The 26,124-nt window shown below is 44.0% G+C and overlaps 1 protein-coding gene across 1 annotated transcript; it reads left to right on the forward strand.

Annotated features, from left to right (window-relative positions):
• On the forward strand, positions 1–25,325 carry LOC132446473 (signal transducer and activator of transcription 5B-like). The gene is made up of 19 exons (XM_060036790.1): positions 1–188; positions 4,475–4,627; positions 6,296–6,452; positions 6,682–6,771; positions 7,238–7,415; positions 7,692–7,822; positions 8,511–8,662; positions 9,642–9,797; positions 10,590–10,769; positions 12,971–13,058; positions 14,976–15,098; positions 15,759–15,851; positions 16,648–16,860; positions 17,254–17,348; positions 17,796–17,938; positions 19,148–19,303; positions 19,715–19,766; positions 20,401–20,493; positions 21,629–25,325. Exons 2-19 carry the CDS (start codon positions 4,500–4,502, stop codon positions 21,750–21,752), a joined length of 2,352 nt encoding a protein of 783 aa, XP_059892773.1. The 5' UTR covers positions 1–188; positions 4,475–4,499; the 3' UTR covers positions 21,753–25,325.
• The last annotated feature ends 799 nt before the right edge of the window (positions 25,326–26,124 follow it).

The raw sequence follows: 26,124 nt of genomic DNA on the forward strand, positions 1-26,124 counted from the left end.
ACCGGGATAACGCTCCAAGTCATTATCCTCTATGGTGTTGCTCTGATCAACAGCTGCCTCCTCCTTGCAGGATCGCTCTGATGTCTTATCGTTAGCCCCTATAGTGTTACACAAACCCCCGTCGGACTGCTGTGCGGTCCTCGTCCATGGTATTACTACAATAACACAACGACCGTGGTCTGTTAAAGGTAAGAACCAAGTTAACCCCGGTATTTGGGAAGAAGTAAAACTTTCAGACGTGTAACGTGACTTCTTGTTGTGACATAGCATGCTACGCTAAGCTAGTGAAGTGTACGTGTAGCTACAATGTACTGCTCAGAGTGTAACTAAAAAAACACACAATTACGTGGCCCAGAATGAGCATGTATGCTTTGTGTATGTGTCTGTTGGGGCCAGATAAACTGGTTTAAAATGTCACGGTGAGGGAACACGTAAACGTCAGCGCAGTGACGACCAGCTTCCTCCTTCTCTAGTGGTAAATAACGGGGTGTAAGACATTAGATATTACAATTTGATATTTAAACCTCAGCATTGACTCCTTTATTATCGACTTTCCCCCTTTTTTTCGGTGACGTTAGTATCTCATTTTCAGATTTTCCAAAATTGTGTTGTGCAATACGGTTTTTCTCGTGTCCACAAGTCAATGTTAAAAATGGGGTTGAATGTACAATCTTGGCGGGTTTAACAGTATTTTATAGTTCTGTTATTACGAAGAGGAAATGTGGAAATGATACACTTGTGTGTTTAACTCCAAAAAGGGTCCCCAAATATTGAAATATAATAGTTATTTAATACAAAATTGTTATTAAGTGACCTTCATTTAGGACTACTGTTAAGCGTTTACATAAGTCGTCCCAATGTTTGATTATGCATGGCTGATTTGTCAATCATTAACACATTATGTCAGAACACAATTTATGCCTGTATGAAAGGTGTGTTACCTTTTGATGCCATGGGTAACCTGGGAAGGAAAGGAATAACAATGCATTGACAGCTGATCTCTCTAGTGAGATCTATACTAATCAACAATGGGTCAACTCTGCACTTTTTCCTGTAAAATTCGATGAACGTTGACACGTTGAACACAAAAAATGCATTGAACACAAAAAATGCATTCTATGCTCCTTGCATAAGGAGCATAGAACCTGCACATTGCTGCATAGTTGTCCTTTGCATGTACTAACCCTGCATTAACTCGGGACTGGTCAACAAGCCTTAAAGCCGAAAGGCTAACACAGCCCTAAAACCATTTTAATGCAAAATATAATAACCTGAGAATGTGAAACCTCACGGGTGAGAGATATGTATTATATGTATCTAGTCCGGGTGGTCTGGTCACCCATACATTCAAGTTCCTGACGGGAGGTAATATTGAGAACAGAATCTAGGGCATTTTAGACAAAGTGAAAGCACTCTCTTTGACAGTTCTCGCTACACTGTCAAAAAGTGAAAGTAAAGTGATGACTCCTCAGTTAGCAGTGATAGTAGACGACCTAGATGGGAAGTAACTAGACGTGTGTAACGTGGTCGCAAGAGCCAATTCGTCCTATGTGCACGTGTTCTTCTGTGCGCGTGTCAAGACATGCTGCTCACTATGCTAATGAGCGAGCACGCTGAAAGTGAGACCCGCTCACGCGCACGTTCTTGATGTTATTTTTCATCCACTTTTATAACTCTTGATTTGTACACCTTCGGAGTGATGGTAGCCCAGTGGGTGCTCACCAACATTGTTGATTTTACATTGACACGGTGACGTCCTTTTATATGCTATAGACACCTAATTTACCGCGTTCCCAGCCAGGTTTAGGTCGCGGGGTTACTCGCAAGCCGACTTGTCATTGATTGATTAATTGAGGGTCATTTGCATAATGGTATTCTATTTATCCCTACCTCGGCCATTTTTACTATAAAAAATTTTCTTAAGGTCGGACATGACTAATTTCCAGAGTTCAAAACTTCCTAGGAATAAAAAATGGATCAAGAAAAACCGGTACAGAAAAATCGATGGTTCCTCGAGCCAAAACGGTTCAGCGTGTCAAATTATGCCCATACAGGTCCTTCTCAAAAAATTAGCATATTGTGATAAAGTTCATTCTTTTCCATAATGTAATGATAAAAATTTAAATTTCATATATTTTAGATTCATTGCACACCAACTGAAATATTTCAGGTCTTTTATTGTTTTAATACTGATGATTTTGGCATACAGCCCATGAAAACCCAAAATTCCTGTCTCAAAAAATTGGCATATTTCATCCGACCAATAAAAGAAAAGTGTTTTTAATACAAAAAAAGTCAACCTTCAAATAATTATGTTCAGTTATGCACTCAATACTTGGTCGGGAATCCTTTTGCAGAAATGACTGCTTCAATGCGGCGTGGCATGGAGGCAATCAGCCTGTGGCACTGCTGAGGTCTTATGGAGGCCTAGGATGCTTCGATAGCGGCCTTTAGCTCATCCAGAGTGTTGGGTCTTGCGTCTCTCAACTTTCTCTTCACAATATCCCACAGATTCTCTACGGGGTTCAGGTCAGGAGAGTTGGCAGGCCAATTGAGCACAGTAATACCATGGTCAGTAAACCATTTACCAGTGGTTTTGGCACTGTGAGCAGGTGCCAGGTCGTGCTGAAAAATGAAATCTTCATCTCCATAAAGCTTTTCAGCAGATGGAAGCATGAAGTGCTCCAAAATCTCCTGGTAGCTAGCTGCATTGACCCTGCCCTTGATAAAACACAGTGGACCAACACCAGCAGCTGACATGGCACCCCAGACCATCACTGACTGTGGGTATTTGACACTGGACTTCAGGCATTTTGGCATTTCCTTCTCCCCAGTCTTCCTCCAGACTCTGGCACCTTGATTTCCGAATGACATGCAAAATTTGCTTTCATCCGAAAAAAGTACTTTGGACCACTGAGCAACAGTCCAGTGCTGCTTCTCTGTAGCCCAGGTCAGGCGCTTCTGCCGCTGTTTCTGGTTCAAAAGTGGCTTGACCTGGGGAATGCGGCACCTGTAGCCCATTTCCTGCACACGCCTGTGCACGGTGGCTCTGGATGTTTCTACTCCAGACTCAGTCCACTGCTTCCGCAGGTCCCCCAAGGTCTGGAATCGGCCCTTCTCCACAATCTTCCTCAGGGTCCGGTCACCTCTTCTCGTCGTGCAGCGTTTTCTGCCACACTTTTTCCTTCCCACAGACTTCCCACTGAGGTGCCTTGATACGGCACTCTGGGAACAGCCTATTCGTTCAGAAATTTCTTTCTGTGTCTTACCCTCTTGCTTGAGGGTGTCAATGATGGCCTTCTGGACAGCAGTCAGGTTGGCAGTCTTACCCATGATTGCGGTTTTGAGTAATGAACCAGGCTGGGAGTTTTTAAAAGCCTCAGGAATCTTTTGCAGGTGTTTAGAGTTAATTCGTTGATTCAGATGATTAGGTTAATAGCTCGTTTAGAGAACCTTTTCATGATATGCTAATTTTTTGAGATAGGAATTTTGGGTTTTCATGAGCTGTATGCCAAAATCATCAGAATTAAAACAATAAAAGACCTGAAATATTTCAGTTGGTGTGCAATGAATCTAAAATATCTGAAAGTTAAATTTTTATCATTACATTATGGAAAATAATGAACTTTATCACAATATGCTAATTTTTTGAGAAGGACCTGTATATGGAAGGAAATCACTGCCTAGTGTATTGAATTAAAACGCCATGGAATTTTCGTACAAGAAAATGCCAACACCTTCAAATTCACACAATATGCATTTTAAAAGGTCATCTGAATTTTTTTTTTTTTTTAATATCCGCTCTGAAATTCAAATATAGCATTTCAAGTCCCTTATTACGGAAAATAAGACTGATGAATAAAATGACAGTGGCTTGCTTTGCAACCACACTAACCAGCAAACTCCCTCGCATTAAATTTGGAGCAGGAAGTGACACTGAATACATCAGTGCTTTATCAGATTCATCCTGCAATCAAAGCACATCAGAGTGTCAGTCATCTCAAGCTAGTTCCACACTGCTTGAGGACTCTCCAGCCTGACCTCAGTGACTGGTAACTAGCTGAACTAGGCTTCTCTCTGAGACTACCGGTGCATCTGCAACTAAAAAATCCACCTTAGTAGGGTAACTCCCTGCTGGCACTTGGATGAGTGTGCGTGCGTTGGTCTCCTCTCGTCGGTGTCTGACTCGACTCATGATCACAAAACCTTTTAATAGCATAACATTCCCAGAACCCCTTGGGTTTTTACATCTGACACAATATATGGTTAGGAGATCATATCTTGTTCCAATGGGGACATCCCTCGGTCATGTGAGAAAAAAATCTTGGTAAATCATCAGTGTACAACCGATCAGCATGTATTCAAAAGAGTGGGCGGGTTTAAATGTACTTTTTACTAACATGAGCCAATATAGAAATGAATAATTAATGAAAACGCTGTGTCTTGACCTGAGCTGTTCCCCGCTGGCCACCAGGTGACTGGGAGTGGCAGGCGGGGCCATGGCCATGTGGATCCAAGCCCAGCAGCTGCAGGGGGATGCACTGCACCAGATGCAGGCTCTCTACGGTCAGCACTTCCCCATCGAGGTGCGCCACTACCTGGCCCAGTGGATCGAGAGCCAGCTCTGGTAAGGAGGACGGGCGCCGCTCGCCCAGACGCACTGGGAGGCTCTCATTGCCGGTGGTTGGTCACTGAAAAGGTGGAATGTGTCAATTTGGCAGGATAAGGAGAGTGGGTGAAGCATGTTAGTATATACCTGGATAAAATGGAACCGGTGTCTTTTGTGGGCAGGGCGACAGAGGGATGTTCTGCTGTCCTGTTGGTAGAGCAAGATGAGAGAGGGATGAACTGTCATGTTGGTAGAGCAAGATGAGATGGATATTGTTCTGTCAGGTTGGTAGAGCAAGATGAGAGAGGGATGAACTGTCATGTTGGTCGAACAAGGTGAGAGAGATATTGTTCTGTCAGGTTGGTAGAGCTAGATGAGATGGATATTGTTCTGTCATGTTGGTAGAGCAAGATGAGATGGATATTGTACGGTCATGCTGGTAGAGATAGGTGAGGGAGATATTGTACTGTCATGTTGGGAGGGCAAGGTGAGAGAGAGATGTACGGTCATGTTGGTAGAGCAAGGGGAGAGATTGATGTACGGTCATGTTGGCAAAGCAAGCTGAGGGAGTGATATTGTACACTAAAATTGTACTACATGGACTTAATTGACAATCAAATGAGTAGATGAGGAATGGGGGTCATTGTAAGCATGTGTCACCCTTTGCTATGGTACGATACCCTGACTGGTTTGTATTCAACATTGACTTTTATTTATTTTTTCGCGGTTAGGGCACCACCATCATGGATTTACACACAATCAGTGATGTCAAGACAAAGTTTGTGTTGATACTTTGCAAAAATGAACTAACAGCTACCCTGATATCAACAATGGTTTGCTCATTATGGGCTGGCTGTTGTCATATTGACAATTAGTATGAAGTACAACATGCAGCTCTCTGTCTGTTGCTGGAATGTAGAACTCTACCGGCCAAGCAATGGTTTACGTAACCCTGAATCTATTCACCAGCTAAATGTGAAAATCTCAGGCAGGTGTTTTCATTTTTGACCCTGTATTATAGAATGTTATAGAGTTAGTGTTCTGGCTGCGAACCGGCAACTTTCAAAAATAGAAGAGGCAATTATCTTAAACGAAGTGCCGGTTTGGGGACTGTTCCGTGCCGTGCCGGTTCCGTATCCAGTGGAATAGCCTGCCGTTCCGTGCCGGTTCCGTATCCAGTGGAATAGCCTTCCGTGCCGTGCCGGTTCCGTATCCAGTGGAATAGCCTTCCGTGCCGTGCCGGTTCCGTATCCAGTGGAATAGTCTTCCGTGCCGTGCCGGTTCCGTATCCAGTGGAATAGCCTTCCGTGCCGTGCCGGTTCCGTATCCAGTGGAATAGCCTACTTGACTTTAATGGTTTCCATTATTTTCGGCGACCAGTTCGCTGCCGTGCCGGTTCCGGTGGAAAAGGGCCTTTACTCTCCCTAAGGTGCTCTCAACGTGTGGGACATGAGCCAATTTATTCGTTGACCATTATTCGAATATTAACAATAATAATTATGAATATGACTGTTTAACGATCATCCCGAGAAGTCAGATTGGTTGAACCCTAGTTTTCCAAAAAGTATGATATCACGACCGATCAGAAACGGCTGGTTGTACGTCTGTCCAGCCAGTGTCCTCCGCTCAGCCGCCTCATCCGATGAGACCACGGTCAGGTGTGTGATCTTAACCCTCCGCCTCCAGGGACTCTGTGGAGCTCGACAACCCGGCCGAGGAGACAAAGGCCAAGCACCTGCTGGACAGCTTAATGGCAGAGCTCCAGCGGAAGGCCCAGCACCAGGTGGGCGAGGACGGCTTCCTGCTGAAGATCAAGCTGGGCCACTACGCCACCCAGCTCAAGGTACAGAGGGCCCCGCGGGAACGTGTGTGGCAGCGCTTCTCTAAACACCCCGGTGGGTGAACGGGGGTGGCCGGTCCAAACTGTTCTCTTGAAGTGTGTGTGTGTGTGTGTGTGTGTGTGTGTGTGTGTGTGTGTGTGTGTGTGTGTGTGTGTGTGTGTGTGTGTGTGTGTGTGTGTGTGTGTGTGTGTGTGTGTGTGTGTGTGTGTGTGTGTGTGTCCGTCCCCACAGGGCACCTATGACCGCTGTCCTCTTGAGCTGGTCCGCTGCATAAAACACATTCTCCACTCGGAGCAGCGGCTTGTGCAAGAGGCCACCAATGTGAGTTCAACCTCGAAAAGGTTATTTATGGTCCACATATGGAAGCTGCTGCAGAGAGAGAGAGAGCAGAAAGGGCAGAACGAGCATGCTTTAGAAACCTGCTCCTTCTGAGTAGTACAAAATACCAGTTCTACTACTATTGCTGCCATTGCTAGTATTACTACTGCTACTTATGCTACCACTGCAATGCTACAAATACTATATTACTACTGCTCTTGCTGCTAATGATACTAATCCTACTACGATTACCACTGCTAATCCTACTACTGCTAATGATACTAATACTACCACTACTGCTAATCCTACTACTACTACTGATGCTATTCATACTACTACTATTGCTAATGCTACTAATATTAATTCTGTTAATGCTACTTTTACTACTTCTGCTAATGCTAATGCTACCACTGCTGCTGCACTAATACTAACGGTCTGTTATGAACATGCTGCCGTGTCCCGACCCCAGGCCAGCTGTGGGGGTGCGGGGCAGGCGTTGGACAGCCTGTCCCAGCGCCACCAGCAGATCAATCAGGCCTTCGAGGAGCTGCGGCTGGCCACCCAGGAGTCTGAGAACGAGCTGCGTAAGCTGCAGCACAGCCAGGAGTACTTCATCATCCAGTACCAGGAGAACCACCGCATCCAGGGTGAGGACGGGCGGGTGCAGTCCGGTGACACCACCACCACCACCACACCACTGCTGTTACCGCAAGCTAGGGGACACCTATGGGTGTTCACAGGATGCTACAAGAAGCATGTTCAATTGTAGTACTTAAACCGTTGACTTTAAAGGGAAATGCCCCTTTCTAGGGTTTGGAACTTGTAGGAACTTTTTGATTTATTTGTGTCTCTCAACATGCCCGAGCTCACCTGTGTCCCTACCTGTTCTTCTGACCCTCCCCCTCTGTATGTTCTGTGTGTAGCCCAGATCAACAGCCTGGCGACCCTGCCCCTGGCGGAGCGAACCCCGCGGGAGACCACCCTGCAGAGCAAGAGGGCCACCGTGGAGGCCTGGCTCACCAGGGAGGCCAGCACGCTGCAGAAATACAGGCTGGTAGGAACCACACACACACACACACACACACACACACACACACACACACACACACACACGCTGCAGAAATACAGGCTGGTAGGAAACACACACACACACACACACACACACACACACACACACACACACACACACACACACACTACAGAAATACAGCCTGGTAGGAACCAAACATACACACATAAAATGAAGAAATATAGACTGGTAGGAACCACACACACACCCTGCAGAAATATAGATTAGTAGGAACCACACAAACACACACCCTGCAGAAATATAAATTGGTAGGAACAACAACGACCCTCACTCACTCTTTCACCCACAAACACTCTCTCTCTCTCTCTCTCTCTCTCTCTCTCTCTCTCTCTCTCTCTCTCTCTCTCTCTCTCTCTCTCTCTCTCTCTCTCTCTCTCTCTCTCTCTCTCTCTCTCTCTCTCTCTCTCTCTCTCTCTCTCTCTCTCTCTCTCTCTCTCTCTCTCTCTCTGAGGTGTTGAACACAGGAGCTGGTACAAACCTTCTACCCCCTTCAGCATTTTTCTCCAGCCAACTAGGCGGCAGTGATGGATGATAATACAAAATGCTCATAATGAATTATTATACCAAAGCGCTTTAGATACTGAGTGTGGGTTTGATAGTGTACGGTGATGATGGTACTCAGTGTTTGTGTGTGTGTGTCGGCCCACCGCAGGACTTATCAGAGCAGCACCAGAAGACAGTGAACCTGCTGAGGAAGCAGCAGACGCTGATCCTGGACGAGGAGCTCATCCAGTGGAAGAGGAGGCAACAGCTGGCCGGCAACGGAGGCCCGGCGGAGGGGGGCCTGGACGTCCTCCAGTCCTGGTGCGTTCACCTCCCCAGGGGCTGCTCGCCGCAGAGCCAACGTCGAGCTCCACCCCTTGGCTGTGCCCCGAGCGGCCGCTCGCCGCAGAGCCAACGTCGAGCTCCACCCCTTGGCTGTGCCCCGAGCGGCCGCTCACCGCAGAGCCAACGTCGAGCTCCACCCTTGGGCTGTGCCCCGAGCGGGTGCTCACGGCAGAGCCAATGGGAGGAGCTTGACCGGGTCAAGCTCCTCCCATTAGCTCTGCCGTGAGCACCCGCCCCCCCCCCCCCCCCCCCCCCCCCTCTCGTAACATCACAGCAGGGCAGTGACTTTATCGCACGGGCTTTTCTCGTTGCTAACTCGGGTGGGTTTGACTGAGTAGGGTTGAGAGTTAAACTGTCGCTCAGGAGACAACTGTGGAGGCCACTGGTGTGCATTGTGCCTTAAGACCCCGTATTTGAGTTATGGGGGGGGGGGGGGTTCAGGGCCGTTCGCCCTCAAGGAAACCGGAGCGCCCCTGAAGTGAAGTCTAGGGGGGGGGGGGGTCTCTTGCGTTCTATTTTCAATCACTCTTCTTCATTCCAATGCAAGGCAGCAATCGTGGAATGAAATGTGATATGATGCAGTGATGGTTGAACAGCTAGGGGGCGCTGTTACTTCCATAGAGTACCTAGTGAGATTCCACTACATAAACGCAGTAACATAAAATGCATTTATTAATAATTGATTCAAGAGATTAAAATCATTGCTAACGACACAGACTAGCATACTTTGTGAAAAAAGTATCGGTTTTTACAAAGTAATACATATAGAATAAATTCATTCTATATAGCATATATAACTAAAAAGGGGAACTCCCCCATCTACGACTTAAGCGCTCTAATCCTCAAATCCTACGAATATTTGTGTGGTTGAAATTTATTTCTGCATTTTCACCGATGGCCGTAATGCTGCCAGCGGGTGCTCACCTCTCTCTTGCGCTCCGTGCTCCACCGCCAGGTGTGAGAAGCTGGCCGACATGATCTGGCAGAACAGGCAGCAGATCCGGCGCTGTGAGCACCTGACCCAGCAGCTGCCCCTCCCCGGGCCGATGGAGGAGCTCCTGAGCAAGCTGAACTCTGAGATCACCGACATCATCTCAGCCCTGGTCACCAGGTAGGCCTGGCGTGTAACGCCCCCATTGAAACCAAATCACAACTCCCTAGACCAGGGGTCACCAACACAGTGCCCGCGGGCACCATGGCGCCCGCAAGGACCACACGAGGCGCCCGCAGACCTGTTCTAAAAATAGCACTACTCATTCTTGAACAACTCTTTCCCACCTTTTTTAAGTCATTGTTGATAATTATTGTGCGAAATCATTAACATGACTTAATTAATTAACGTGTCTTCACATAGATGAGTATCATTAATCATTAATAGTAATATATAACTAAAGGCAAACTGAGCAAATTTGTTAATTCAGAAGAGTGTATAGAACTGGGTGCCCTTCGTATGGCTCAGTACCCATGAAGTAGCTATCAGGTTAAAAAAGGTTGGTTTCCCCTGCCCTAGACGTTGACGGACCAATCAGCGCCAGGGGGCGGGAGTTTAAGTGCATGAGGTGTCAGTCCTCGGCTTGGCAGTAATTTATTTCCACACCAAATTCCAGCTAATCCAATTAAATAACTAAGTGAGACTCTTTGGCTCAGGGTAATGGGGTGTCTTCTAATGGGGCATGGGAAGCTCTTTGAGGCTGGAGCTGTGATTAATGGCTTTACAAATGATATGGACCTGTAGATTTGAAGAGCTGTGACAGCGTTTTGACTCGCTGCGCCTTCCTCCAAGAAAGAATATCTGAGCGGTAGATTGAAATAAGGGTGGTGCCACACCAACGTTAATGTGTGTGTCGGTTCTGTGGTTTGGTTCTAACGAGCGTGTGTGTCTTGTTCTCTTGTGTGGCCGCAGTACGTTCATCATAGAGAAGCAGCCGCCCCAGGTGCTGAAGACGCAGACCAAGTTTGCGGCCACGGTGCGTCTGCTGGTGGGGGGGAAGCTGAACGTCCATATGAACCCCCCCCAGGTCAAGGCGGTCATCGTCAGCGAGCAGCAGGCCAAGGCCCTGCTGAAGAACGAGAGCACGCGCAAGTAAGCAGACATTTATCGTGAAGAGATTATTCTATTTACTTTATATTAATATGAGTAGAACATCAAGTAAGCAGACCCCCCATTGTGACGAGAACCTTTTATTTAGTTTCTATTATGATGAGTAGAACGTCAAATAAGCAGACACATTATCATGACGAGAACCTTCTATTTAGTTCATATTATGAGTAAAACATGACCAACAACCCCTCATTTAGTTTTTATTATGGGGAGTTAAAAATCGTACATTTTAGTTGCTGACAATGACAAAATGCGTTTATCTTTTTGTGGTCTGCAAAATGTTTGGTTTAAATCCTGTGAGGTAATGTTTGGCGGTTACAGTGTACAGATGGCTATCTCCAGCTTAACTTCAATTGAGTAAAATAGGGCTGCAACTAACGATTATTTTAATAATCGATTATTTTTTCGGTTAATCGATGAAACGGATAAAAAAAAAGAAACACTTGTAAATGCCGCATCTTTATTCAAAAACTGAATATTATCTCAAATTCACAGTGCAGACTGTGAAACACCCAAGTTATTGCTCCAAAGTCCCGTAACAATTAAAAGTTATATTAAATGATAAAAAAAAAAAAAATACATAACTGGGATAACAGAAAAAAACATACAATGTATGATATACATTTATATATCTATTTTATATTTATATATATATTTATATATTTATGTATATAAGTGATGTCCATGGTTAACCGGTTAACCGATAAGATCGTTAATTTTTATTGAAATTGATGCCATTTTCCGAGACTCCTGAACCTTTTCTATTATTTTGTTGAAATAGAACTTGTATTTTTGCTTTAATAGCTGATAAGATGATCATATCTCAAGATAGGACGTTGAACAGGTCATAATTCCATCTTTACTATCTATTTTATATTGCTGGGAAAACAAGTTTTCGCCAAAATGTCAAATTTCTTTTTTTTTGTGTTGCATTTGAACAAATCAATCATATTACTGAGCCGACCTGAACACATCACATTTGACACTGTACTAGCTCTATATCCTGCCGATTTTAACATGGATTTGAAACTGGATTACTATTTTCAACTGACGGGACTTTCTACACCGTCCGGTTGTGTTATCACTACCGCTGCTTTGAATGACTGTTGATGCACGCGGTGCCGACTCCGAGCCCGTCTGCACACCGTCTGCAGCAGCAGCAGCTGACAGAGTTTTTGGTTGTACTAGAAGGATACTGAGTTGAAGGAGTTTTTTTTAACCCAAAAACAGTGAAGGTACAACACTTTTATATAGGCCTACAGTCCAGTGTTAAGATATGACCAAAATACAAGCTGTGATTGCTCACACTAAAGCTCGCTGTGGGCGTGCATGAACCATAAACAACCTGTCGGCGGCTGGCTGTAAACAGTGCCCTGCCTTCGAGTGACGTATTAATCGTGCGACTCTACGAATCGATGACCAAATTCGTTGCCAACGCTTTTAGTAATCGATTTTTATCGATTCGTTGTTGCAGCCCTAGAGTAAAACTAAGGCATCTGATATTAACATGCTGCGGATGGTTGATTCGCAATAGTAAGGTGAATTGACTGCTTTTATGCAGCGCTTTTCTAACCAATGGCTGCGCCGTACAATGCGCTCCACACATTCCCCCATTCATAAACACATTCATGCGTGACCTACGTCGGTGTCAACCATGCAAGGCAACCCGCCAGCTTCCAATTCAGATTCCAAACAAAACTACGGTAAACACAGTGTTCTCTGATCTTATCAGGCAACATTTCAACCTGACAGTGTTGACCTGTCTTCTGCTCTTCAGCAATGATCGATGACCCTGACCTAGTGTTCAGTGTTGTGCTCTTCACAGTGACTGTTAACCCTGACCTAGTGTTCAGTGTTCTGCTCTTCACAGTGACTGTTAACCCTGACCTAGTGTTCAGTGTTGTGCTCTTCACAGTGACTGTTAACCCTGATCTAGTGTTCTGTGTTCTGCTCTTCACAGTGACTCTTTACCCTGACCTAGTGTTCTGTGTTCTGCTCTTCACAGTGACTGTTAACCCTGACCTAGTGTTCCGTGTTGTGCTCTTCACAGTGACTGTTAACCCTGACCTAGTGTTCTGTGTTCTGCTCTTCACAGTGACTGTTAACCCTAATCTAGTGTTTTGTGTTCTGCTCTCCATCGGTGAAATCCTAACCCACACCATGCGTTCTCTGTTCTCCTTCAGTGACAGCAGCGGAGAGATCCTCAACAACAACTGTGTCATGGAGTACCATCAGGCCACCGGCACTCTCAGCGCTCACTTCAGGAACATGGTACCTCGTCTGAACTTCAGTCACCTTACCCTTTGCTTTTTGTTTAATATATTATTTAATGGCTTTATTTCACCATTAATCAATACACAATGGTGGTTTAGTGTTAGTCGTTTCATCGAAAGTATACATGCAATTTTATATTCAGGATCAAAACCTGATTTAAGTATCTTCGGTTCTGTTGCAAAAGCAGTTGAGTTCTGATTTCTGCCAGCGATTATGTCCGCAAGGCTTTGGCACAGCTCATTGCTAAAGGGGGTCGTTCGAATTCCTTATAGGATCGTTAAATCAATTGCATGGAGATGGTCGTTTTAATATTTGACAGCTGCTCCATCTGTTTTTATTCACGCCACTTCATCACTTTTGACTCCCCATAATTCTCAAAGCATGAGATCTTTTCAGCGTTTTGGATGATTCTCTAGCTACAGTGTTGCTAGTGTACATGAGCTGTGTCCTCAATGTCTGCAGAGACTCAAGGGTAGTGGAAACCCTGACGGAAAGCGAACAGACTAGGTTGGCCTCTGTCCCGTTGCAATTTGTTGAGTTGCCTCTCGAAGGGTAGTTATACAGTTGGCATAGTGAATACATCGTACAGTTCACGTCGTTTTGGTTCTTTGGTTCAAGTGTTTAACACACAGACTTTATTGAATCCAAAGCAGTGAAATGAAGTGTTAACTACTGCATTCATATTGTAGCACACAATGTTAATATTTCCATTACAAGTGTCAGTGTAGTGTTGATAGTGTACATAAGCTGCTTCCTCTATGACCGTAGTGTCTGTACGGTCAGTGTAGTGTTACTAGTCTACATGTGTAGGGTCAGTGTAGTGTTACTAGTGGACATGTGTAGGGTCAGTGTAGTGTTACTAGTCTACATGTGTAGGGTCAGTGTAGTGTTACTAGTGTACATGTGTAGGGTCAGTGTAGTGTTACTAGTCTACATGTGTAGGGTCAGTGTAGTGTTACTAGTGGACATGTGTAGGGTCAGTGTAGTGTTACTAGTCTACATGTGTAGGGTCAGTGTAGTGTTACTAGTCTACATGTGTAGGGTCAGTGTAGTGTTACTAGTGTACATGTGTAGGGTCAGTGTAGTGTTTCTAGTGTACATGTGTAAGGTCAGTGTTGTGTTGCTAGTGTTTTTGTGTCTTTTTTTTAGGGCTGATTTTCTCAGTTACTAGTTCTGAATGTTGCTTCATGTTTTCAAACTAAAAAAGAATCGTTTGAATAATTGACCAAAATAATCGTGATTATATATTTTTTCCATAATCGAGCAGCCCTAGCTTAGTGTAGTGAGTAGGGCTGTCCCCTGAAAGTGGATGATTCGAATCATCAGTCGGGACACCCCGCAGTCGACTCAGAGAATCTGAGTCGGAGAATCTGAGTCGACGGTTGGTGCACCGACAGTGGTGGTTTTCCTATAGCAAATATTACCATAGCAGCCTATAACCATGTACAGATGCCACCGCAGGCTTAGTATTCACCATTTGCATCATAGCTCTAATGATAATAATAATAAACACAATTTGTACTGATGAAATGTTGCAGTTCAAGTACACTTTCACTTGCAATTCCTTTCTAATTTCAAAATTGGACTTTTTAGACTTGAGACAGTTTTGTTTACAGCTCAAGTTTAAACTGTCCAATTTACAATTTTGCACTTAAAACCTGTTGTTTAAGATGAAGAGAAAAAATAAAGTACATTTGTATTTTGTAACACAGTTGAGCCATTTTCATTATTTAAGAGCAGTTTGAATCGAATCGAATCGTGATTAATCGATTCAGAACCGTATGAATCTAAATCGAATCGATTTAGGAAATTGTCCACGATACCAGTGTTGCTGTGGGGTGTTGCTGGTTTAGCGGCACCTAGCTACTGTCGGTGTAGTGTTGTCAGTTGTTCCGCTTCCTCTTGTCTCCGTAGTCTCTGAAGAGGATCAAACGCTCTGACCGCCGGGGGGCGGAGTCGGTCACGGAGGAGAAGTTCACGGTGCTGTTCGAGTCCCAGTTCAGCGTGGGGGGCAACGAGCTGGTGTTCCACGTCAAGGTGAGCGCGCCACGCGAGCACGGCTGACCCGCTCAAGTAGGGCGGAACGATTAATCGAATTCAAACCGACATATGCAAATCGCAAAGGCTGCGAAAAAAATAAATAAATACAATTTCTTTACTTGATTTCTTCCGATTACTGATTAGAGATAAGTAATAATCATATTTATTTTTTCATTTATAAATTCAATAGTAAAGTAAAGATGTTATATTATGAATTCATTCATCAATTCATCTCAACACATAGGCCTGGCCTAAAGGAAAGAGCAGTTTATATGTTGAATTCTTCCTTTTTGTGTTTGTCATACTATAGAATGATTGATTGATCTCCTGTTTAGTGAATAATACAGAACATAAGAAACTTAAAAAAAAAATCGCATACTAAATTGCAATCGCAATATCGGTCGAAATAATCGCAATTCGATTATTTCCCCAAATCGTTCAGCCCTACTCTGAAGCCCTCTTCAAATTTCGATTGGGAAAACTGTCTGTGAGATATCGCAACTCAAATAGAGATCGAAACAGTTGTATGAGCCTCCACCGAGCCTCCACCTCCAGCCTCCACATGATGTGCCTACCATTGGGATGATTTCCATTGATGTGTTTTTTTTATTGTGCATGATTAGTTGCAGCTTTTGCCTCCTGCCATCCCTTCTCCAGACGTTATCCCTACCCGTGGTGGTCATCGTCCACGGGAGCCAGGACAACAACGCCACCGCCACCGTCCTGTGGGACAACGCCTTCGCAGAGCCCGTGAGTACGCCATGCCCTCCACGCGTCTTCTTAAAGGGGGAGTTCGCAATTTTGGACATAGGGCCTGATTCCTGAGTTAGCCTTGGTGTTCTTTATCATTGGAGACAGTTTTCAACGCATTTCATTCAGTCCTTCTGCATTGCATTGCATTTTGAGGGACTTGCTGTGTCTCAGCAGCAGTGTTATATTCCTGGCAGTAGGCTACGGAAGCGGCGGACTGATACCTAGGTTAAATTCCACTGCTGCTGAGAAAGTAGGCCCTCAAAAAGCGATGATTCATGCGATGCAAGGTTAGTTTTATTTCTAACATTCTTTCAACACAGACATTTACATCTATAGTCTGGCATTATAATTGATTTACCTCGGGTGTACTGTGTAGTGGGTAAGACTCTTTTATTAGCAGGCTAGTATTGACCGTTTCCGTGCGCTAGCCTAGCACGAGCAAACTTTGCAACTAGAAGGACTGAATGAAATGTGTACCTTCCATTCAGACGTCACTTTGGTTCAAAACATTTTTTTCATCAGACCATTCATCTAGAGTTAATTCCGAGGTGGGCAGCCTTTATGCTCTGAGCACGATGCTCATCTTTTTAAATGGGTTTCAGCAGAAGAAAGGGCTGCAATTAAATTCAGGTTTTAGATAAAAGGCACAATGGGGTTTAAGTGCGTCCATTAACTCGTCACAATGAGCCTGAACCTCGTTACACCGTCTCGCCTGTACACGGTGTGCCGGAGACGTGCTGAATGAAGCGCGACGGCTCACCCCCTCCCGTGGCTTACACGCGCCCCTCCGCAGGGTAGGGTACCGTTCATGGTGCCGGACAAGGTGCTGTGGCCCCAGCTGTGCGAGGCCCTGGACATGAAGTACAAGGCGGAGATGCACAGTGGGCGGGGCCTGGCGGAGGACAACCTGGTGTTCCTGGCGCAGAAGGCCTTCCCCAGCAACAACAACAACTCCAACCCCGAGGACTACAGCAGCGTCACCATCTCCTGGTCCCAGTTCAACAGAGTAAGGAGCCAGCAGGGGCACACACCAAAGGCTCAGTTATGGTCCCACGTCGACGCAACGCAAGGGGGTCCACGGACCGACGACGTCCTCGCGGACCATCCTTGCCTCCACCGCAAGGCCCCGACGTGCGCCTCCCAAAATGTTTTACCTTGTGTCAAGGCGACGCAGCAACAAGGGCTGTGATTGGTCCACACCAAAACAGGTTCACGACCACGTCGAAGCGTCTGTGTGTGTGTGTGTGTGTGTGTGTGTGTGTGTGTGTGTGTGCGACATGGAACCATAACTGAGCCTTCAGTCTGCTCAATTGCCATAGCGCTATCCGTAGTGATACTCCTGTTAACAGTGGAGGAAGGATCCCTGATGTTCTAAAACGGTATCTGCTCTGTTGTGTAGGAGAGTCTGCCAGGACGTAACTTCACCTTCTGGCAGTGGTTTGACGGAGTGGTGGAGCTCATGAAGAAACATCTCAAGCCCCACTGGAATGATGGGTAACTCGAGAGAAAAAGGGTTGTGGTCACTGCCAACATGATGTATAATAGAGTGCAATCAAACTACTGTTATGGAGGATTTGCATTTTTATATCTATATAAGTAATTGAATTGTAATTCTATTTAGCAACAACCAAGTTTTTAAATTTCCCAAAACACAGTTTATAATAACCAGAAACAACTCAGACAAGAATGAAACAGAAAGTATCATTGAAGTTGTTTAAAATGCAGATGAATAGTTTCCCTCAGGTTATATTACAGATAAAGTTAAGAGTTATAAGTAAAGGTCATCGAGGTAGAAGCAGCCTAAATAGTCCAGCCATGTCTACGACCTTACAAGACGCAGAGCAAAGCATCATGGGAGTAATGCAAAGCATCATGGGAGTAACGCGGCGAGGCCTCAGTTCCCCCCGATGTGACCCGCGGTGCGGCGTTCTGCTCCCTCAGGGCCATCATGGGCTTCGTGAACAAGCAGCAGGCGCAGGACATGCTGCTGTCCAAACCCAACGGCACCTTCCTGCTGCGCTTCAGCGACTCTGAGATCGGAGGCATCACCATCGCCTGGGTGGCCGAGAACCCCAACAAGACAGGTGAGGTGTGTGTGTGTGTGTGTGTGTGTGTGTGTGTGTGTGTGTGTGTGTGTGTGTGTGTGTGTGTGTGTGTGTGTGTGTGTGTGTGTGTGTGTGTGTGTGTGTGTGTGTGTGTGTGTGTGTGTGTGTGTGAGACATAAGGCTGGCCAGGGCTTATCGAATCCAGCGGTTTTAGTCTTTGAGATTACGGATGTGGAAGTCGCATGACGCCTGAGATGAAATCTCTGGAGTTCATCTGAACTCAGACTCAGAACAGAAATGCACGCAGCTTTTAACTGAAGATCACAAATGGAGTTTTGACCTTACCTTATCTGGGGTTTATACGGAGGCTACATGACGTATGATGCATAACAATACAGTCTGCAACCATGGACTGTATTATTTTGAGGTGATGCAGAAATCAAAGAGGAAATGATGAGTTCAACGTTGCAAACCAATATTCAGAAGTTGTCGCCGAAGACTGGTGTTAACTGGATCATTATTTTCCGAGAATCCTAAGTTGTCATGGTAACTTGTGGGTTTTAGCAAACCAACTGCAGGTGGTGATTGCGAAAGATGGCAGGCGCCTGATGACTCACCTTTTCTTGAGTTTGCTGAAGCGCTTGAGCCCCCTCTGCTGATTGTATTGGGTCAATGCAAGGTTTCAGTACCATGGATAAGGACGGCGATCCTGGTCTGATTGTGTTTTGATTTGAATGCGACAATATTTTTTATTACTTTAAAGTGGTACTAAGAAGGCAAAGCAACCAAAGCCATATATATTCGTTTATAGATATTATTTTTTAGATATTGGTAGATATAAGTTTGTAGATAAGAGTTCCATCCCTACAAGAGAAACACCTAGGATTATGTTTGGAATCAGTCAAGTCAATATATGCCTGAGAGAAAAAAACTTACTAAGGAATGACTCACAAATGACAAATAATAATGACTACAATATGATATATTACCATAGAGAAACCTGGAATGAATTGTACAAGCTGCCTCTTGGTTTTGGCAAGAAATCAGATGATTCTTCATCCAACATATTTTCTCTTAAAGAGAAACGACCTACAATCCTCAGTCCAGTCTATCGTCATTCGACACCCATGGCCCTCGTCCCTCTGATCGGTAACCTGTTGAACCTCAGTGCATCTCCCCAGCCAGAGACATGTCTGAGGGATCGGGGACTGACCGGGGGGTGGTGGGGGGTGTGTTTCCTTTCCTCAGGGGAGCGGCTTGTCTGGAACCTGCTGCCCTACACCACCAAGGACTTCTCAATCCGCTCGCTGGCCGACCGCATCAGCGACCTGAACCACCTGCTCTTCCTGTACCCCGACCGGCCCAAGGACGAGGTGTTCGCCAAGTACTACACCCCGCCCCTCTGTAAGCACTTCCTGTTCGGTCCTGGTCTGCTAAAGACCCTCCCACATTGGTGAAATTCGGGGGGATGTGTTTACAACTTTTCATGCTACATGCAGATATTTCCCCGAGTTTTGGTTCTGGTACGACTATAATTGTTTGGAAAGACTTTATAATAAGGGTACGTTAATTAACATTAGTTATTGCAGTAATAAGCGTTGTTCTATTGCTTTATTATAGGGGTATGGGTTTGATGTAAGGGTTAACCATAACTCAGTAAATGATGTATAAAGGAATACCTTGACATGAAAACCCTTTCCTTATTTTGGGCTTTTAATTATGGAGTACTAATTGCATGATTTATGCATCTAGTTCCATCATCAAATTGTTCTATATGAATATAAATGTATTGGATCATGTTTATTTTCGTCACAGCCAAAGCGGTGGATGGATACGTCAAGCCACAGATCAAACAGGTTGTGCCTGAGTAAGTATCTCCACTCTGCATGAACTCTTATCCTCAAAGTCAGCCCTCCACTAAATCCAAACCAGCATTGGAATATGAATAAATCACACGCACGCATTCATATAAAATACAATTTGACAAAGAAAAAGCATAATTCAGCGTTTTCCCTTCAGCTGTATTATGGATGAGTCTGTGAGGCTCTGAAGGGATTGTTCATTTTCAATATGTACGCGATAAGAACTAGTTCATATTTCTCATATTAATAAAATGTTTGTAATGGCAGAGGATGTTGCACCACGACCTGCCCTACATATGAAATAATTCAAACATCTCATCTCCCTACACCACTACTCCTTCTCCCCCACCTCCTCAATGCTTTTGCAACATCAATCGCGGAAATGGACGAATTAACCATCTTTAGAGCAACGGGTCCTTCAGCTTTTCCCTCTCGTCGGCCCCGAGAGACAATTTCCGAGCACCCCAGAATCCCTTTCCTTGAACTGTTTAGGATCCTTTAAACGGATAAGGACTCAGGATTCTGAGAAAAGATTCAGTGTTCTGAGTGCTCTGTGAATTGTCAGGTCGCGACCCAAGAACCACAGGAACCCCAACCCTGGCTAGAATTTCTCTCTGATCCCCTGTTGTTTGCGCGTAGATTTACTACACCCAACCCTGAGCCTGTCTACATGGAGCAGGCCGCCTCCCCCACCATCAGCAACACCACCACGTTCAACATCTTCCCCCCCATGTAAGTCTCTCAGTGGGGAACCCACACCTCCTCTGCTTGTCCCAAGTCTTTCTCAGATCTCATACTGTGCTGTAGTGTACAAATACAAATCATTTGTTGATCCAGGTTCGACAGTTCAATTTCTGTGTTCTTATCAGACACTGCACCAAAACTTTAATATAAATACATTTAAGATTTATTTATGTTATAAATAATAATTAAATAATGATTAAATAGGCTGTCATATGGTCAGTTGCTATGCTGGTAATTTTTTGACATTTTATGGTGAAGTTGTGGTACTCGAAGGTAATTACCTTAAAGGCACCCAGTGCAACTTTCGAGGCTTAAAAATAAACATTAAATTTCTAGTCTTTTTTACACGTAGTAAGTTTCAATAACTCCATACCATTACATACCGACATTTAAGCAGCAAAGATGAGACGTCGTTGTGTGGTGAGAACTGATACAAAATCGATAACAACAACAATGCCGCCATTTTCTTTATTTTTTGTAACCTACAATAAATAAAGCAGGCTTCCAGTCAATGGAAAAATGGCTTCTCCCCACCGGCGATCGTTGTTGTTTACGATTTTCTATCAGTTCTCACCACACAACGACGTCTCATCTTTGCTCCTTGAATGTCGATATGTAATGGTATGGAGTTATTGAAACTTACTACGTGTAAAAAAGACTAGAAATTGAATGTTAATTTTTCATTGAATGTTTACATAAAGTTGCACTGGGTGCCTTTAAGAAGGATAGATTATCAAACCACTCAAGATAAACTGGAGAATTTTGGAGCTGTGTTAAAAGTAGATGATGGACATATTCTTCATTATTATAATACTTTTCGATTTTTCATGTCAATATATTTAGTTTCTGATAGTCGGTCGACAATTTGTGCTGTAACGATGTAGACAATTAAGGACTACAAAATGTATTAGGAATAAATTGCCGCTTGCGCACCACACCGCTATGCAACAACATAAGACATCGCTGTTTGGTTCGCTCGCACTCAACGATGCTTATTAGCTGAACAAAACATCGGAATCTCCCCCTCCGTCTTAGATGGAAATGTAGGGGGTGCCCCTGCCGTTAAAAATGAAACCTAAGACGAAAACCTGCTCTCCATGAGAATCTTTGTTCCTGCTGCTAGGAGTGACCCAATGCTGGACGCTGACGGGGACTTTGACCTGGACGACACCATGGATGTGGCACGCCACGTGGAGGAGCTCTTACGGCGTCCCATGGTCAATCAGTGGAGCAGTCCGCAGTCCTGAACCCAAGCTATCCAATCAGCAGTCAGCAGTCCTGAACCTCCAAGCTAACCAACCGTCAGTATACAGTCCTGAACCCTTGCTAACCTCAAGCTATAACAGTGCTTAACCCAAGCTAACCAAACAACAGAAACAGTCAGCAGTCCTGATGCCTCAACCCTAACTCACCAGCCAGCAGTCCTGAAGCCTAGCTAACCAACCAGCAGCCATCAGTCCTGAAGCCTGGCTAACCAACCAGCAGTCAGCAGTCCTGAACCCTAGCTAACCAACCAGCAGTCAGCAGCCAGCAGTCCTGAACCCTAGCTAACCAACCAGCAGCCATCAGTCCTGAACCCTAGCTAACCAACCAGCAGCCATCAGTCCTGAACCCTAGCTAACCAACCAGCAGCCATCAGTCCTGAACCCTAGCTAACCAACCAGCAGCCATCAGTCCTGAACCCTAGCTAACCAACCAGCAGCCATCAGTCCTGAACCCTAGCTAACCAACCAGCAGCCATCAGTCCTGAATCCTAGCTAACCAACCAGCAGCCATCAGTCCTGAACCCTAGCTAACCAACCAGCAGCCATCAGTCCTGAAGCCTAGCTAACCAACCAGCAGCCAGCAGTCCTGAACCCTAGCTAACCAACCAGCAGCCATCAGTCCTCAAGCCTGGCTAACCAACCAGCAGCCAGCAGTCCTGAAGCCTGGCTAACCAACCAGGAGTCCACAGTCCTCAACCCTAACTAACCAACCAGGAGTCCACAGTCCTCAACCCTAACTAACCAACCCGGAGTCCACAGTCCTCAACCCTAACTAACCAACCAGGAGTCCACAGTCCTCAACCCTAACTAACCAACCAGCAGTCCTGGGGCCTCATTACAGAAACTTCCTAACTCTGAAATCCTATCCTATCTTGAGATAGGAAGGCATTTAGGGGTTTTGATATTACAGAAGGAGGTTTCCTAACTTAACTTTATGAAGAAATCCTATCTTATCTTAAGATAGGAATTTAGCCATTACAGAACTATCCTAAGTTAGGAATTTCTTAAGTTAGGATTCCTAAGTTAGGTGGCCATACACCCTGTCCTAAGTTCAAAATAACTCAATAACAGAAGAAAATGGTAGCAGCACTGCTAGTAGGTCTATATGACAATGAAGACGAGGAACATCACAACAGAAATGTGATGGCTAAAAGGCTACCGAGACCGCGTAATGATTTGTTAGATTTGTATTTTAATTTCATTTTATCGCCTGCAAAGACATTTAATTTTGAAGAATTACTTTGCTACTTTATTACTACCTCTTCTTGTTCTCTGTAACAATACCCGCCATGACCGTAGTACTAGTGCTACTAGCTTGCCATCATTAACAAAGATCCTCAACAGTCTCTGTTAATGTTAAAAGTAACTCATTCTATCGATCTCATGCACACTCTGAGTGCAGAAACAGACATAACCTGACGATTGGCGATCGAAAAATCTGATTGAAAGGTTACCTAAATTAAGATAAGATAGGATGCCAAAAATAAGATAGAAAATGGCCAACAGGTTAGGGACTGCTTCTGTAATAGGAAATTAGGAAGGAAATTCCTATCTTTGAGTCCCTAATTTAAATTAGGATGAGAAGTTAGGATTTTTTCTGTAATGAGGCCCCAGAACCCTAACTCACCAGACAGCAGTCCTGAACCTCAGCTAACCAACCAATAGTCAGCATTCCTGAACCCTAACTAACCAACCAGGAGTTGACAGTCCCTCAGACGGTGGCCCAACCAAAATAATCTCTAGCATGGTGGTAGCATGGCTCAGTATTGGGTCCCATGACGTCCATCACATGCTATTTCATCTAAGAGGAATGTGAACGTCAGCTACACTCACTGTTAACAATACGCATGGGTTTGGAGGGTTGCCGAAAGCTGCAGCTAGGTGACAAAATGTTGTGTCTGTTGTTTCTTGTAAAGTTCTGCCATAGCATTCTTTGGCCAAAATGGACAGTGTTCGGCTCTTTTAAGTCTTAGTTTTTTGTTGTACATTATAAAGCCGATTCTATTAATTGGGATAATTTCATATTTTCATTGTTTTTTCTCCTTTAGAGTACCTAAGCCCCCCCTATATCTTTAAAAATAAATCTAAAATGGTGTGTTCGTACCGACAAAACTGTGAATTTGTCTATTATTACATAGTGTGTTCTGTCACAATAGTTCAAGCAGGGACTAGAAGAACATGGAAGAACAGATCATTCAGTGCAGACATCACAGTGACAAAAATTTCGTATTATAGACCACCAGCCGATGCGAATACGGCAATTTCATATTATTTTCATACAAAAAGGGTATTACTCTGGGAAATGGTTGAATAACTTCAGCAGTGATGTTTGCATTTTCTTTTTTAATCATGTGCGTCAAAGTATACCCACTCAGAATATCTTAAATTAGCGTTACCCTATGTTTTGTTTTATAAAATATCTGTAATTTATACTCGTATACCTGGTTAAATATGAAATAGTTGGTATCTTCCTGGTTATAAGTGGCAGGTGGTAGGGGTGAGATAAAACCGGTCAGTGCAAACATCAACGTGGTGTCCAGGCAGGACAAAAATAAACCATTTTAATTCAATTTTTTACTTTTAAGAACGAGTATCATCGTTATGATTTATTTGTTGCATGCTGTTTGCGTGTTCTATGTTATCAACTATTATGCATCTATTATGAATAAAAGTCCAACTCATGTTTCATATCTGAAACCAGTCTGCAGCTCATGACGAACCCATCTTAAAACACAGGCACACATATTTACTCTGTTTTGTCCCATTTCGGAAGTTCAATCGAATAATGTGTATTCAATCCAACCGTCCCCAACATGGCAACAAAAGGTTGGTTCTAGGTCCATTTCAGTTGTCATGTTAAACATAACATGTAGGATGCTTGGGTGCTACCTTGAAAGGCCTTACTGATAATCAACTCTGCTCCCGGACAGCAGAGGATTGTCCTGTGGTTGTTCTATCCGTTTAGGAGATCCTAAGCTGTGTTTGTGTTACCAATGACAGAGAAATATCAGGAGCAATCTTCAGGAACAGATAACCAAGTCTCAGTCAATAAAGTAATTATTTTTTTATGAGTGACTTACACATTTTTAAAGAGTCAATGATTTTGTTTGGTGTTTTGTGTCTTTTTGTGTTTTTTGCTTTGCCCGATTTTTGATTTTTGAATGAACATAATTGTGTTATGTACAAATGCAAGTAAGACAACAAGCACTTTCATGCTATGCTTAATATTAACTATGTACTGTCCTGTTCAAAGTCATTGTTTCCTTACCAATGGTGTTGATTTGTCCTTTGTAATTCTGCTAATTGCTTTGTGCTTTTGCTGTTCTTTTGTATAAAGTGTGCAATTGGGAAACTCATTCATTTTTTCAAATAGAATGTGGATTTTTGTTTTACGATGGGATTTCGCATAGGAGCTAATGAATGGTAATGAAGTCGGGAATAAAAGTTTTATATGCAAGCAGACTCTTTGGAAGTATCTTGTTTTCCCATTATTGGGAGGGAAGGCATGTTTCCAACATGGACATATAATAAAATAAAAATCATTGAATGAATAAATGCATTGATGTGCTTCTATTGGTTTCAGTTGGTTTAACACAACCTCTAACCCAATGAGCTAAATCTATAGGAGCTCTGGGTATTCTTAAAATTCTAAATGTAATATACCACAAGTCCTGACCCCAGTTATCCTGTTTTCATACAGCTGCTCACCCATAACATTGTGTTGGTAGTGGTACTGTATGTACTTTATAAATAACCATAACTTGCTACATTTTCAACCGTTCAACGGTTTGGTTTCTTACAAACCTTATTAACGTGGTTATAATATTGTACCTATTTTAGAACATTTCAATTTTTTTAGAATCTGACATAATTATTCATATCATGTATGCAGTGCCGTAACTACATCTCTGACGTTTATAACAAAACAAACCGTTTGAAAATGTAGCAAGGTGGTTAAGGTTATTTAAAAAGTACATGTACCACTACCAAGTCAACACAGTGTTATGGGTGAACAGCTGACTGTGGCAAGTTGGCCGCCAGTGCGGACCTTCGACTCCATTGGCCAGCAGAATATGCATGTGTACGTTTTTCAAATGACATTTTCTCAAAATCTCAAAATCAAAATCAAGTAGGCCTATGTTCATATCAAGCGCGATAATCCTAAACCTAATGTACTCACCTTCCACTCCCAAAACTATTGCAATTAAATGCCACGCTTTGTCCTTTCTGACATTTTCCTTATAAAAAGGATGATTTGGTACATAAACGACTTCATGTTGCTGAACTTCGACAATGAGTCTCTCGTCGTCCATGTTGCCGACCCTCTGAGACCCACCGGTCATGACGTAATAAT

This window comes from Gadus macrocephalus, chromosome 18, assembly GCF_031168955.1.
Source record: "Gadus macrocephalus chromosome 18, ASM3116895v1".
NCBI lineage: Eukaryota > Metazoa > Chordata > Actinopteri > Gadiformes > Gadidae > Gadus > Gadus macrocephalus.

Coding starts and splice junctions, on each gene's coding strand:
- LOC132446473 (XM_060036790.1), top strand. CDS start 4,500: ATGGCCATGTGGATCCAAGCCCAGCAGCTGCAGGGGGATGCACTGCAC. Junction 6,453..6,681: donor ACTACGCCACCCAGCTCAAG/GTACAGAGGGCC, acceptor CCGTCCCCACAG/GGCACCTATGACCGCTGTCC. Junction 17,349..17,795: donor AAGCCCCACTGGAATGATGG/GTAACTCGAGAG, acceptor CTGCTCCCTCAG/GGCCATCATGGGCTTCGTGA.